We start from the raw sequence: 16,638 nt of genomic DNA on the forward strand, positions 1-16,638 counted from the left end.
CAGAGCACCTGGAGGAAACATGAGAACATGCAAACTCAATACAGAAATGCTAACTGACCCAGCTGAGACTCAAACCAGTGACCTTGCTGTGAGGCGACAGAGCTAACCACTGAGCCTGTTAAAAAGTATTTTAAATATATTTATAGTGAGGATTTTAAAGTCTATTTTTATTTAAAGGAATGTCATATTGGAAAAAGTGCATGTATACAACTCGAGTTTGCTTGATTTGACAAATTATTTAAAATGTGTGGCTAAGAAATATATTTAAAAAAATTCCTTATGTTTTTTTTTTCTTTTTTCCACCCCATCAACTAGGCATACAATAACTATGCAGCCTACAAAACAGCATACTAATCCACACCCTTCTTATATACACTCCCTGTCCACTTTATTAGGTATACCTGTCCAACTCCTTGTTAACGCATATTTCTAATCAGCCAATCACATGGGAGCAACTCAATGCATTCAGGCATGTAGACATGGTCAAGACGATGTGCTTCAGTTCAAAATGAGCATCAGAATGGGGAAGAAAGGTGATTTAAGTGACTTTAAACGTGGCATGGTTGTCGGTGTGAGTATTTCAGAAACTGCTGATCTACTGGGATTTTTACGCACTACTATCTCTAGGGTTTACAGAGAATGGTACAGAAAAAGACAAAATATCCAGCAAGGGGCAGTTCTTTAAGCGCAAATGCCTTGTTGATGTCAATCACTAGACTGGTTCCAGTAGATAGAAATGCAACAGTAACTCAAATAACCACTCAATACCACAGAGGTCTGCAGAAGAGCATCTCTGAACACACAACACGTCCAACCAAGGCGGATGGGCAACAGCAGCAGAAGACCACACCGGGGGCCAATCCTGTCTGCTAAGAACAGGAAACTGAGGTCACAGTTTGCACAGGCTCAACCAATATGGACAAAAGTAGATTGGAAAAAACGTTGCCTGGTCTGATGAGTTTCGATTTCTGCTGCGATATTCGGATGGTAGGGTCAGAATTAGGCGTCAACAACATGAAAGATGGATCCATCCTGCGTCGTATGGTTCAGACTGCTGCTGGTGTAATGGTGTGGGGATAATTTCTTGGCACACTTTGGGCTCATTAGTACCAATTGAGCATCGTGTCAACACCACAGCCTACCTGAGTATTGTTGCTGACCATGTCCATCCCTTTATGACCACAGTGTACCCATATTCTGATGGCTACTTCCAGCAGGATAACACACTATGTCATAAAGTGTGAATCATCTCAGATTGGTTTCTTGAACATGACAATGAGTTCACTGTACTCAAATGGCTTCCATGGTCACCAGAGCTCAATCCAATAGAGCAACTTTGGGATGTGTTGGAACGGGAGATTCACACCATGGATGTGCAGCCGACAAATCTACAGCAACTGCGTGATGCTATCATGTCAATATGGACTGAAATCTCTCAATATGGACTGAGAAATATTTCCAGTATCTTGTTGAATCTATGAAGGCAAAAGAGGGTCCAACCTGGTACTAGTAAGGTGTACCTAATAAAGTGGCTGGTGAGTGTATGTGTATATATACAAATACATATACACATTCAAATGACATAACTAAAATAATAATAAATAAATGAAAATAATGAATTGAAACTGAAAAATAGATAATGACAAAATAACAGAAATAACAAAATATTTTTTTTTATATGAGGCAAGTACTAAATCTTCTCCTTTTGCATAAGAAAAACATCCCTAACACTGTTTACATCTGACATTTAATTTGTAATGATCTTAAAAATCTCTTAAAATCTTAAATTTGACTCGATGAAACCTGTCGAAGCCCTGGCCGAGCTGTCATGCATTTGTTATAGACTCTAAAAATAAAGTATTTTCATGTTGCCTTTAAGCTTGACCAACGTCACATATATGAAGATCTAAAGCTGGCATTTTTTGCTTGATGTGTTCAGGTTTTCATCATCTCCCTGATCGGTGACATAAAGTTTCAGCATTTCAACCCTGTCTTGGAGACCTACATTAACAAACACTTCAGTGCTACTCTGGCATACCAGTAAGAATCTTGTTTGGATTTCTCCGTCCTTTGTGTCACAGTTCATGTGTTTAATATAGCGTGGCCATTTTTGTGCACATTTTAATTCCCACCTTGCCATCTCACCCTAACACTCTTTTCCTCTCTCACCCGTTCTCTATATACACCTGTCCAGTGGCACTGTCAGGTATTGATTTGCAAGCATGCAGTAATTGCCTCGGTTTGCTTTTTTTTTCCTTACAGGAAGTTGACCAAAGTGTTGAATTATTTTGTGGGTCATGCTGAAGACCTGACTCATACAGAGCGACTCTACGCAGCCTTGAAAGCCTTCAAGTATCTCTTCCGTTTCATTGTGCAGTCTCGGGTCCTCCATTTGAGGTGGGTACTGGTCTTATTTTCTCTCAAAAATAGCCTCCATGAGGGCTTGATTGAACTTGTCCTTGATCTGTCAATGCTAATGAAAAAGCAAACAGCAAAAAAAGAGAAAGAGAGAGAGAGATACTTTAGACATCACTCCCTTCTGTATCTGTGAGAAAACATATGAGGCAATTGGACCTCCATCTGGAGCTAGACAAAGGCAATTAAATGTAAGAGCATTGGTTCAAAGCAATATTGGAAACAGTAAACCTTTCTGGGGAGCAGCCTGTGGAATGGGATGGCATGCATCATGTGTGGCATGTTTATTTCTCAGTGGTTAGACTGATGGATTGACTGACGGACAAATACACATAGATGGATAGACGTATAGACAGACCTGATTAATGGATGAATAGAGGGATGGTTAGATTGATACATGGATGGATAGATTTTTACATAAATAGACTTATAGACAGTTGGATGGATGGATGGATGGATGGATGGATGGATAAATTTATGGATGGACGGTTAGATAAATGGATCGTCAGATGGATAGATATACGGATGGATAGTTAGATTGTTAGATAAATGGATAATTAGATACATGGGTAGTCAGATAGATGGATAGTCGAATGGATGGATGGTTAGATGGATAGTAAGATGGATGTATGGATGAAAGATGAATGGATGGATGGTCAGATAGATAGATAGATAGATAGATAGATAGATAGATAGATAGATAGATAGATAGATAGATAGATAGATAGATAGATAGATAGATAGTCGGATGGATGGATTTTTAGGTGGACGGATAGTTAGATGGATGGTCGGATGGATAGATAGGCAGATGGATGGATAAATTATTGGATAGTTATGGTCGGATTGATAGTTAGATGGTTGGATATATGGATGGATGAATGGCTAGTTGGATTGATGGATAGTCAGATGGATGAATATATTGATAGATGGATGGATGGATGGATGATTAGATAAATAGATTTAAAATTCAAAAGATAGATGGATAGTCGGATGGATGGATGGATGGATTGTTTTATAGTCGAATGGGTAGTTTGATGGATGAATAGCTGGATGAGTAGATGGATGGATAGTGAAATGGTTAGATAAATGGATAGACAGATACTGTAGATAGACAGAGACAGACAGACAGACAGACAGACAGTTCAAGGGAAGAATCTTTTTTTTTTTCATCTAATATGGACTGGGGATTGAACAAACACCTCACTCATCCCACAGCAGACAAGAATGATGAATGATGAAATGATTTTTAACACCCTGCCATCCACCCACAGCACCTCCCCATCATTGTGCTGACGTTTTCATGAGCAGGCACCACTTGTGTGTTCTTTAAAAATGTTTTTCTCTTTGGTGTCTGTCAGGTTTTATGGGAAAAGTGAAGATGGAGGGCAGTTTCAAGACTCCATTCGGACCTTATTTCTTTCTATCAGCATTCTGATGGACAGACCCCTGGATGAAGGAGTTAAGATAAAGGCAGGTTTGATACCATTTGTGATTTGTAAAAGCCACAAATTAAGATTTAAACTACTGTTCAAAAGATTGTTGTCAGTAAGATTTTAAGATGGTACTTTTTTTTTTATTTAGTGAGGATATATTAAATTGATCAAATGTAATAGCAGACATTTCAACTTCAAATAAATCTATTAATCTTCAAAATGATCTTTTGAACTTTAAAGAATCCTGAAACTTTTTTCCACTTACAGTACAAACAGTGCATGTCTACAACATTTGTATTAATAAAAAGTCTTTCATAGGCAGCAAATGTGACATTGGAACACAAAAACAGTGTTGATTTACATGTTAAATTAGATTTATGAAAGTTAAATACGTTTCTCATTGATGAATAATTAATTAGGATATGGAAATATGAATATATAGAGGGTTCAAAAAATGTGAATATTGAGAAAATCTAAATGAATTGTTTAGAAATACACATTAATTTTAGTGAGTTTTGTTATATTTACAGTAGGACATGTCTTTATTGAACAAAATCTTTGTTTATTATTCTAATGGTTTTTGACAAACAAAAAAAGTCCATACATTTAGATTTATGTGACTCTAAGTCAGGGGTGCACACATTCTTTTGTATAAAGGGCCAAAAACTAAATATTGTTGAGAGCCGTGGGCCGAAGGTAAAGTTAACCAAACTATATGACATTAAAGTTGCCATGGGCAATTTCCTAATTTATTTCATAATATCTATAATAAATAGAAAACATTGCATTAAATCATATCACCTAAAGCACTAACAGATCTGTCCTAAATCACTGATAGCCCCACCCTAAAACACTGGTAGGTTTGCCCTAAAACACTGAAAGTCCTGCCATAAAGCACTAATAGTCCCACCCTAAGTGACTGATAGCCCCGCCCTAATGCACTGATACCTCCATCCTAAATGACTGATAGCCCCGCCCTAATGCACTGATACCTCCATCCTAAATGACTGATAGCCCCGCCCTAATGCACTGATACCTCCATCCTAAATGACTGATAGCCCCACCCTAAAGCACTGATAGCTACTCTATAAAACTGGGCCACTCTAAAAAACTGATAAGTCTGCCCTAAAGCACTGATAGCCCTGCCCTGAAGCACTGATAAATCTGTCCGAAATTAATGATAGCCCCGCCCTAATGCACTGATACCTACATCCTAAATAACTGATAGCCCGCCCTAACGCACTGATAACTCAGTCCTAAATGACTGATAGCCCTGCCCTAAATAACTGATAGCCCCACCTTAAAGCACTGATTGTCCCACCCTATATGACTGATAGCCCCACCCTAAAGCACTGATAGCTCCGCTCTAAAGCACTGATAATCCCACCCTAATGTATTGATAGCCCCGCCCTAAACCACTGATAATCTTGCACTAAAGGACTGATAACCCCGCCCTATTGGACTCATAGCACTGACCTATAGCACTGATATACCCACCCTATAAGACTAATAGCCCTGCCCTAAAGTACTGATTGTCTCACCCTATTGGGCTGATAGCCCCACAGGCAATGAAAGTCCCGCGCTGAAGTACTGATTGTACCACCCTATAGGACTGATAGCCCTGCCCTAAAGCACTGATAGTCCCACTCTATAAGGCTAATAGCCCCGCCCTATAACACTGATAGTCCCACCCTATAGGACTGAAAGCCACGCCTTAAAGCACTGATTGTCTTGCCCTATTGGACTGACAGCCCCACCCAAAAGCACTGATAGTCCCGCCCTAAAGGAGTGATAGCCCCACCCTAAAGCACTGATAGTCTCACCCTAAAGGACTGATAGCCCTGCCCTAAAGCACTGATAGGCCTGCCATCCCACCCTAAAGGACTGATAGTCCCACCCTAAAGCACTAATAGTCCCGCCCTAAAGGACTTTTAGCCCTTCAACAAACAAACAAACAAACAAACAAACAAACAAACAAACAAACAAACAAACAAACAAACAAACTAAAGTTTAGATTTGAAAAGACTTTCTCAACCATCCCCATCATTCTCCCTCTCTTTTCAGATGAGATGGCGGGCCAAATTAAAGGAAACCATGGGCCCACTTTGCCTAGCGTACCCTAATTTGTGCATCTCAGCTCTAAAGGCTGGAGTAATGATGTTGAAATTATATATATTATAATATGTATTAAATTCAATATTTTTTTTGTACAGGGAGCAATCTTGAAATATCTTCCGACCATCATCAATGATTTGCAGAAGGTCTTTGACGCTGTAGAGCTCAGGTAAAGTGAATGACGTCTTTCACACTGGTGTGAAAACATCTGCTGCATCTTTGCCACATCACCGGTTTATAGATTTCTTTAGAAAGATGATCATTTAAAGGAATATTCCTGTTTCTAAAGATATCCTAGTTCTTTACACAGCATTTGTGGAGAAATGATAAGCAAAATCAACTTTTAAGACATAAATCACGGTTACATAAGCTATTTCTAATCGGAAATAAATTGCACCAGTGCTTTAAATGGTGAAAAAACAGAAATGTGAAGCTTGTATTTTTGTTAAAGCGCTTGCATGAACTATTCAGGAAAAAACTGTTTATTTTTTGAGCTTTCATCAGTGACTTAAGGAAGGTCTTTGATGCATTCGAAGTCAGATAAAGGAAAGGACTTGTTTCGCATGAGTATGAAAACATCTTGTCTTTGCAGAAGCACCAGTTTATATGAGGTTGTTTACCATCGTGAGAAACAAATCAACTTCCCTGAAAAAGTTGAAATAAAACTTTGCACAAAAAAATTAAATGTTAAGCTTGTAAAGTAACATTGCGATCATCACTGTGTTATAAAATGACTTTGACAGATTTTGTTTACTTCAAAATTCTCTTTCTGTAGGCAGTGTTTATTAGGGTGCTTTCACACTAGCACTTTTGGTCTGCAGCTGGGTTTTTTTGACATCAGAGTATGGTACGTTTATCTAGTGTGAACGTGTCTTCTGAACTCAGGTGCGCACCCACAAACCGTACCCGAGTCTGCCTGAAATAGGTGGTCTGGGGTATGGTTCACTCAAACTCTGGTCCGGTTCACTTCTGGGATAAGTGCAATCGTACCAAAAAAAACGGAAGTGAACCGCCAAAAGTACAACAAACTATCATTTTCATAATGTTTATTCGTGTTTGTGTATGACGTACTTTACCTTAGTGGGAAGCGGGACTGAGCCAGGGCAAGCACAGTGATAATATTTGCTTGTCACCTCCAAAAATTGCAGACATATCGTGATGTTCTGAATGTTAAATATTTTTGCGGCAGATAGACGCGAGTTGCTTTCTGTATGTCCAAAACCAAAAGGTTCAGTAAAAGCAGAACGACCGCGATGTGCGTATGTCTTTGCTTTCGTGTCCATCACCTGGCAACAGCCATACACAACAGCAGTTCGATGACGCAAGCGTACCGGGGTTCAGAATGAAAAAAGACAGAGTAAACACAAACCAGGCGAGAAGGTGGCAAGGGGGGATAATCGAATTTGGGTACAGTCCAGGCAATTGAACCAAGTGTGAAAGCACCCTTAAGCCTTGTTTATACTTCTGCGTCCAGTGATCGGCGTGACCCACGGCGCATTCAATGTGCGTAGCTGAGCATTTATACTTCTGCGCGCTGTTTCTATTGTTCTGCAATAACACTTCTGAAACGCTAGTTGGCAGTGAGGCGTTTATGTTCCTGTGTGTCGAGTTTCTTCACGGGTGCTTTGTTTTTTCTAAACGCTTCCGCTTTCTTTAGTTATATCGTTTTAGTCATTTGGGATGTGGTGACACGCAATCAAATATTTCGCCGAACAGATCTGCGACTTTTGACGCTCATAAACAACCATAAAGTCCTCGTGCTGCAGGAATTAGGAGGTTTGTTGAAGGTGCAGCTGTCGTGCAGTAAGGGGTTTGCGTCTTTAATAAACTACGACAGTTTGTGTTCATTGAACAGTACGAATAATTAATTAATCCATATCAAACAGTCCCTTAAAAGTCACGTTCAGAGCACTTACACTTCTCAAATGATCCGGGAAACGGGCCTGGGCACGGTTCAGATAGCATAGTGTGAGTACGCCTTTAATACCTCATTCACACTAGCTAGTAGTGACTTTGTATCTGCCTGTCCCTCTGGGTGGCGACCTGCTGCAAATAGCACTGATAGTCCCACCCTATAGGACTGATAGCTCTGCCTTAAAGCACTGATAGGTCTGATAGGCCAACGCAAGTCTGTGTAGGTCTACAGGACAGAGAATACAACCGGCCACTGAGCGAGCTGAAAGAAAATCACATGAGCTTTCCTAGTGCTCCTATTGGCTGTCACTCAAGAAAGTCCCTCTTCATTTGCATAAAGTTGAAGGATTCTCAGCTTTGTCGCGTCACTCAACATGCCAACATTGTCGCCAACAGTCAGTGTTGCTTGCGTAGACAGATGTCGCTGAAAATTGCTCACTCTATTGAAATGAACGATCACTTGTTGCTTTGCCGCTGTGAGTCTTTCGTTGTGTGAATGAGGCTTAACTCACTCAAACACCTTGATTTTCATCTTATGTAAAGTCACAATATCTCTAGTTCAGCTGTGTTTGTAGTGTGTTTCGCTGTCTCGAAGAGATGCTGATTCACAGATCTAATATACTGATACACATGCGACTTCTTTTCTTTTTACATTCACAAACAATAACCAACATTATTCATTCATTTATTGTTCATTCCACAGCAGAATGAACCGCCAACTTATCCAGCATATGTTTTATGTAGCGGATGCCTTTCCAGCTGCAACCCATCACTGGGAAACATCCATACACTCATTCACACACATACACTACGGACAATTTTAGCTTACCCAATTCACCTGGACCACATGTGTTTGGATTGTGGGGGAAATCAGAGCACCCGGAAGAAGACCACGCAAACATAGGGCGAACATGTATAAATGGACATTTCTTGGAGCAAAATGCGAAACCCAACAGGAAATCAGATATTTTTAACTTCCTCTGCTTAAAAAGTGCAGTTTTTGCAAATTCCAGGCGTTGTATTTTAATAATCTCTTACTAGGGATTTCTTCAAATCAACACTAAAATTAGGTTTTGTCATCTAAAGGCCTTGGCGACGTTAAATTGTGAAGATCTACAGTTTTCATCGAGGGGCGTGGCCCTCGTTTGATAAAAGTCCTGACCTGAACACTTTTACATGCCAATATCCAGTTACAGTTATAGCGCCACCTACTAGCAACAGGAAATGACATTTTACACTGTAACAAACTCCTCCTACAAATTTCATCAGATCGATTGTGATGTGAAATTGTGAAGATGAAAATTTTCGCCAAAGGACGTGTCTGTGACGGATAGCCATAGAGGATGAAGTTCTTGTCAATGTCTGATCTGCCTGAAGATGTTCGATGAGATTCCTCTTCTGAAGACATCTACATGCCAAGATTAAGTTATAGTCATAACGCCACCTGCTGACAGAAGGAAGTTTGCCATAAATCTGTGATTTTTCTCAGTTTTTTAAAAATATTTATTAAATTAAAATAATATTGTCCAGTGTTCTCTGTCATCCACCGGGCGGCGATGAGCCAGGGTGCGAGGTTCCTTTTATCGCTGCTTGCAACTTTTTATTGCGTAGGCCCTTTTGGATTTGCTCATTTTATTATTATTATTATTATTATAATTATTATTATGTTCCAAATAATAGTCCTGCTTGCAGCTTTTATATCATGTTAAAATTGTTGCGATCAGACCTCTTAAAAAAGTTTGTCTCATTTCCTGTCAAGAATCTGCAAGAAACCACACTTAAATATTGCGTATCATGCTACTGATGTATTGTTTCAAGTTTGTGAAAGCCAGTTTTTTTCTTTCTCTCAGTGTCCAGCTGTCAAAGTTCATCGAGAGTATTCCAGATTTTCAGATGGTCAGACAGAAACTGGGCTGTCTGGTGAAAATTGTCGAGAGTAACCTTTTCAAACAACCAGGTAGGACTTGACACCCGTTCAGGTCAAACATATCATTTTCCTCATTCGCTAAAAGCATAGCGTGTGTGTCTCCTCAAACCCCTCATATTCTCTGTTGTTCTTCCAGACTGCAGAGATGTTTTGTTGCCCCTGATCACAGATCAGCTGAGCGGTCAACTGGACGACAACTCTAACAAACCTGATCTGGAGGCGTGTGTACAGCTGCTTAGCACGGTACTAGACATGCTGGACTGTAAAAACGTGGTGAGTTTTGTACGACTGAATATATAACAGCCTTATTTCAGCCTCAGACCATCTGATGAGCAAAACTGCAGGCACCAAACTAATTGGCTGGTTTTCTGCTGTTTCCAGGAATCAGGGTGTACAGGTTTTCTCAGTCGACATTTTATTTTTAACATAGAGTTAAAACAAGGCAACAAAAGAGCAATAACACATTAAATTGTCATTTTATTTATATTAGATTATTATATTATATACTGTATATTATTATACAGTTAAAGTTACAATTATTCACCCTCCTGTAAATTATTTTTCATTTTCAAATATTTCCCAAATGATGTTTAACAGAGCAAGATTTTTTTTTTCACAGCATTTCCTATAACGTGTTTTCTTCTGGAGATAGTCTTTGTTTTATTTTAGCTGGATTATTTTAAAACCATTTTTAGATCAATATTATTAGCCTCCTTAAGCAAATTTTTTTTAATCAAACCATAATTATACAATGACTTGCCTAAAAGAAACCCTTAACTAACCTAGTTAGGTTATTACTATTAGCATAATACTCAACATACTATCATCTCAAAAACATTGCAAGAATTAAGATGCTTAGATTGTTTATGCTTCTATCAGCATCAGGGTGGATTACTGGACTCCTCACTGGCCTTCCCAAAAAGACAGTCAGACAGTTGCAGCTCATATAGAACGCTGCGGCCAGAATTCTGACCAGAACCAGAAAATCAAAGCACATCACGCCTATCCTCAGGTCTTTACTCTGGCTCCCAGTTACATTCAGAATAGATTTTAATGTATCATTACTTGTCTATAAATCTGAAATGGCCTAGGACCTCAATACAAACCTAACAGATCGCTCAGATTTTTAGGATCATATAAACTAGATATTTCCAAGAGTTCAGTCAAAGCAGGGTGAATCGGCCTTCAGCTACTAACAGCGCCCATCGCTGCTGGAATCAGCTTCCAGAAATGATCAGATGTGCTCCAACATTAGGCACGTTCAAATCAAGTCTGAAAACACATCTGTTTAGCTGTGCCTTTACTGAATGAGAACTGTGCCACGTCCAACAGATTGCCCTATTATGTTTTTCTTTGCTTTTTTATTTTTTTATAACTTGTTTTAACACATTTTTTATCTGTTTTTAATCATTTTAATTTTGTTGTTTGATTTTCTTATACTTCTATTCCTGTAAAGCTCTTTGAATTACCGCTGTGTATAAAATGTGCTATATAAACATGCCTTGCCTTGCTTTGCTTTGCCTAATTAAGTCTTTTGTGGCCCTTTTCCACTGAGTGGTACAGTACAGTATGGTACAGGTCGATACGGGTCACTTTTATCAGGCATTTCCACTGCCAAAAGGGAACCAAAAGTTTCATTTGACATTATACTCGCTTGAGGAAACGTCAAAGTAAAGCTGTATGGGTCTTTCACAAATCATATAAGAAGCAATTCTCACAAAACAGATACTTTATACACATAAATACTTGTGTATAAATGTTCATTACTAACCTTTCTATAACCATGATTTGATTATAACTGCGTATCAATGACAAGGCAAAACAGCCCACTGTAACGTCTGTAATTATATAAAATAAATAAATAAATGTAACATATATGAACACAAACAGACCCTTACAGTCTCCGATATGTTACCATTTACAGAAAAACTACACACAGCACACATTTAGTCCTATTTTGGGTTCAAAAACAACACTAAATATAGCACACTGTCAATGCCAACCTCTCATCTGTATCTTTAATCTTCACCAGCACATGTGACCCCTGTTAGAAAGTAATTCCATCATTCCTAGTTCATAATAGTTCAAAAGGTGATCATAATAGTTAAACATGGCAGTTTGTTCATGTTTTAGGTTGCTGAAAAAATCATTTGCTCTTTTGTTATTTTTGGCTTCTCCTTTGTTTTTTCGGGCTTTTCCTTTGTTTTTTCGGGCTTTTCCTTTGTTTTTTTCTGGCTTCTTCTTTGTTTTTTCAGGCTTCTCCTTTGTTTTTTTCTGGCTTCTTCTTTGTTTTTTCAGGCTTCTCTTTTGTTTTTTTCTGGCTTCTTCTTTGTTTTTTCAGGCTTCTCTTTTGTTTTTTCAGGCTTCTCCTTTGTTTTTTTCTGGCTTCTTCTTTGTTTTTTCAGGCTTCTCTTTTGTTTTTTCAGGATTTACCTTTTTTTTTTAGGCTTCTTTGTTTTTTCTTGCTTCACTTTGGTGTTTGTCCATTTCTGAAAGGATCGGATGTCAGAAGCACTTCAATAATCGCGCACGTTATAATCATCAGCTCAAGAAGTTTGTTATTTCAAAGATAGACGTGCAGTGAGCGATCGCAAGGTCCCTGGAGAAACTGAAACCTTGTAAACAATTGTGGGGCACAGGGTAGATTCTGCTCTTCTTCTTGTCTTTGTGGCTGTTCATCAAGACAACGACAAGGTTTGTTTAAGCTCAGTCGACTATGCCTCGTTATTATATGTATATATTATTACGGTGTAATGTCTCCGCTGTGTATTTAAAAATGGCGCTTTCTTTGTTTTCATTCTCCTGGCTTGTGCACTAGCTAGTGACGTATCTCTGTAAACAAATAGCATTCAGCTGGGCATCTTGCTCCTCTTTTTGGCACCCTTTTGTTTTTCTAAGCACCCTTTTAAAAGATTATTCAAAAAATGGGACGGTACAGTTCGCTTTTAGGTATCTTTTGACAGTGGAAATGGCCATAAAAGCGAACCGTACCATAACAATTAGTGGGAATTGAGCTATTAATATCACTTTAAGCTGAATACTAGTATCTTGAAAAAATATCTAGTCAAATATTATTTACTGTCATCATGGCAAAGATCAAATAAATCAGTTCTTAGAAATGAGTTATTAAAACTATTATGTTTAGAAATGTGTTGAAGAACCTGAAATTGAGGAAAAAATAAACAGAGGGGCTAATACTTCAGGAGGAATAATTATTCTGACTTCAGCTGTATATACAAAAGAAAAGAAGAAGAAAGAATAATCGATTTAATAGTCACATTATTTCACAATGTTATTGCTTTCACTGTATTTGTAATCAAATAAATGTATCCTCTGCGAGCATCATGGTGGCGACTCCATAATGAAATATGACTTTATGAATATAGAGAGGCTAATCTTTCAACCGTGATGCATTTCACTGGCTTTTTGATTCCTCAGTGCATTCATGTTGAGTTTGACATTTCACTTGATATGTTCGGAGACATTTCAGGTCAAACTCATGACTTCTGAGCATCTCTTTGCTTTAGCAGTTACGTTGCAAACTTCCGAAATAAGGTCATTTTTTTAAGTTTCTCGGTTCAATCGTCAGCCGGTCGACCATCCTTCAATGCATCTCATTCACCTTTTTATGCTTCCAGGGTCCCACATCCGGTCATGTGAAGTTAATCGTGGACCGTCTCTTGCGGAGGGTCAATCGTACGGTCATCAACCTGAGCTTGGACTCTCCCTACATAGTAAGACATCACCAGCCCACAGAGTGGAGCGTCTGTGAAAGATTTAGCAGAGATAAATCAGCTTACCTCCCTGCCAAAGCTGCTGTTATTTCAACCGTGCAGCACTGAAGCCCACACACACTCACACACCTGCTGAAATTCATAACAACAAGAGTCTGCACCACTGAACTTAACTTGTTTATTTCTTTGCCCAGGCCTGTGGCTATGAGTTTTTCTCAGCGGTGTGGGCAGCGCATGCAAAGATATTGATTATTTCTTCTCTTTCTCTGGACGCAGGGCCACTACCTGGCTTGCATGACCGCCATCCTGAAACAAATGGAAGACGCGCATTACGCACAATACATCAACACCTTCAAAACCAGACAGGACGTTATCGTAAGTCTCCTGCTTTCTCCGCAGCAGCCATTCATCATCACAGATGTACAAAACAAACAAAAAAACCTTACATTGTATTTTTGTTATTTCCTTGTTTTTCAGGATGAATATATTGTGTTATTTTCTAAATATTTCCCAAATGATGTTTAACAGAGCGGGGAATTTTTCACATTATTTCCTATAATATTTTTTCTTCTGGAGGAAGTCTTATTTGTTTTATTTCGGCTAGAATAAAAGCTGTTTTAATTTTTTTTAAACCATTTTAAGGAACAAGTTGAAAAAGAACAGCAATGACAGTTTTTAATTTGCACAGATTCTATGTCCTGCCTACAAGCATTTGAATCTATGAAAACTGATCATCCGATGATTTTTAGCATAATAGAAAAAGTAGATGTTTTAAAGGAAAAATACTTTGATATGATTTTCTGCTGGATACCTGGTCATATGGGATTTATTGGAAATGAACATGCAGATAAAGCAGCTAAGGAAACCCTACTGTTGGAAATAACAGAGTGTAAAATTCCTGTCTGATGTTAAACCTGTTTTAAATCCTGTATATTAATCAGAAATGGCAAATGGAATAGGATGAATGTAGGAATAACAAACTGCATGAAGTGAATCCATTTGTAAATGAAAGAAATAATTATGGTTTTGAAAATAGACATGACCAGGTTGTACATACGAGATGCAGAATCAGACACGCAAGACTTACAAATGCACATTTATTTAAAGTGGAAGAAAAACCTACGATAAAACATATTTTAATAGAACGTGCATTTTTAATTGACATCAGAGAACACTTTTATTCGGGAAATATTTTTAGTGAATTGCCATCTGGAGCAATTGTAAAATATTTATCTTTAATCAGACTGAAAGATTGTATATTGCTCTTTTCATTGTTGTTGCTACTTTTATGTTTATATTTTTAATAATGTATGTTTGTTAAGAAACTGATATGATTACATGATTATATATTGTATATTTAGTATATGTTTTTGCCGTGAATGTAGCCAATGCTACTGATATGTCATTAAAACCTAAATAAATTAATAAATAAAACCATTTTAAGGTCAATATTATTAGCCCCTTAAGCAATATTCTTTCTCGATTGTCTACAGAACGAACCATTGTTATACAATGACTTCCCTAATTACCCTAACTTGCCTAATTAACCTAGTTAAACCTTTAAATGTCACTTTAAGCTAAATACTAGCATCTTTAAAAAATATCTAGTCAAATATTATTTACTGTCATCATGACAAAGATAAAATAAATCAGTTATTAGAAATGAGTTATTAAACCATTATGTTTAGAAATGTGTTGAAAAAATCTTCTTTCTGTTAAACAGAAATTGAGGAAAGAAATGTACAAATAATTCTGATATAAAAGATTCTTAAGCCAAGATACTTGAGAAACAATATTAAGTCCTGTTTTGTGGGGAGCAAATCTGTGTATTAAAATCAAGTGAGTTTAAGCGTTTAAATCTGTCACAAAATATCTTTTTTTTTTCAAGCAAAAAATCCCTTTTAAAGGTGCTGTATGTATGTTTTTGACTCTTCTAAAGCTTAAAAATACCACAAAATGTTTGCAGATATTTAAGGAACATGCTAAGTGAACATTCTTGTTAATCTGAAAAACTATACTGTAGTCTGATATTCTGCTTTAAAAATGTGTTTTCCGTGCCGGAATGTCTGTCCCTTTAACCCGCCCAATGCCAGTTTAGCTAATTATATTGTAGCATCCCAGGTTGCCTTCATGGCAAACAGCGTATTTGATTTATTCAGTCAGAAATGCTCTCAAAGCATGTGCTTGTGACCAAAATTGTGGCCACCGGTGGACAGTAACAGCCCCAAAATGAGACGCAGATTCAGAGTTTCACATGAGGTTATTAATTAGTAAATAATATAAATATTATGAAGATAAACATTAGGTGAAAAGGTTACATTGTAACCCCTATGTCCTAACGACACGCTACATGACAAGATTTGCAGTGATGAGCAATTTGGCTGTTTGCACCAGACGAAACACGACAGAAATTTCAATACAGCCATTCAGAACCACAGAATAGTGCACTCTCTGCACTTCAACAAAATGGTAAGGTTAATAGTCTAATTAATACATATTAAACCTCCTTAACATTATTAAATGTAGATGCTGAATCCCTGATATGTGTTGGTTTGCGCTGAGTTACAGCTCTAAAGTTCAATTTCAAATGGTTTATTTTATTTTCAAGATCTGAGGTGAACTATCTGCTGCTGCTTTCAGTAGTATGGCATTAATGTCATGTAAAATGGTATTCAAACTCACAGTTTTAGGATTTAACACTGAATAAATCACTTGAGGTGTACCTGCCATTTATCTTGTTGTGAGAAATAAAACCTGCTTTTGAAATATGTAAAATAATTATCTAAAATATTTATAGTTTATAAAATAACTATCTAAAATAATTAGAAAACGGTTGAAATCAGCCTTAAATCAGCCTTTAGGCTTGATAGTCAGGCACGCTTGCGTCAATTTGGCAACCTGCGCTTGTGTGTTTTTTGATCCAGTACCTATTTTGACCACTGGGTGTCAAATTTACATACTGCACCTTTAATGTATTTTTTTAGAAAACAGGTTTAAATATTAACAACATATCAAGATTTATGCCCTGTTTTCAGCTGGTATTAACATGCATTCCCATATGTCTCTTGAGTGGTGTTTGGATTTTGTAAAGACTCATCCT

The 16,638-nt window shown here is 37.7% G+C and overlaps 1 protein-coding gene across 1 annotated transcript in view; it reads left to right on the plus strand.

Moving 5' to 3' along the window:
- Positions 1–16,638, plus strand: part of dock5 (dedicator of cytokinesis 5) — a 125,660-nt gene that overhangs the window by 22,584 nt on the left and 86,438 nt on the right. The window contains exons 12-19 of the mRNA XM_056463211.1: positions 1,940–2,040; positions 2,263–2,397; positions 3,774–3,889; positions 6,066–6,132; positions 9,728–9,834; positions 9,941–10,077; positions 13,443–13,538; positions 13,815–13,913. Coding sequence (XP_056319186.1) covers positions 1,940–2,040; positions 2,263–2,397; positions 3,774–3,889; positions 6,066–6,132; positions 9,728–9,834; positions 9,941–10,077; positions 13,443–13,538; positions 13,815–13,913 — 858 coding nt within the window. The remainder of the gene's footprint in view (positions 1–1,939; positions 2,041–2,262; positions 2,398–3,773; positions 3,890–6,065; positions 6,133–9,727; positions 9,835–9,940; positions 10,078–13,442; positions 13,539–13,814; positions 13,914–16,638) is intronic.

This window comes from Danio aesculapii, chromosome 8 (assembly GCF_903798145.1).
Source record: "Danio aesculapii chromosome 8, fDanAes4.1, whole genome shotgun sequence".
Lineage (NCBI taxonomy): Eukaryota > Metazoa > Chordata > Actinopteri > Cypriniformes > Danionidae > Danio > Danio aesculapii.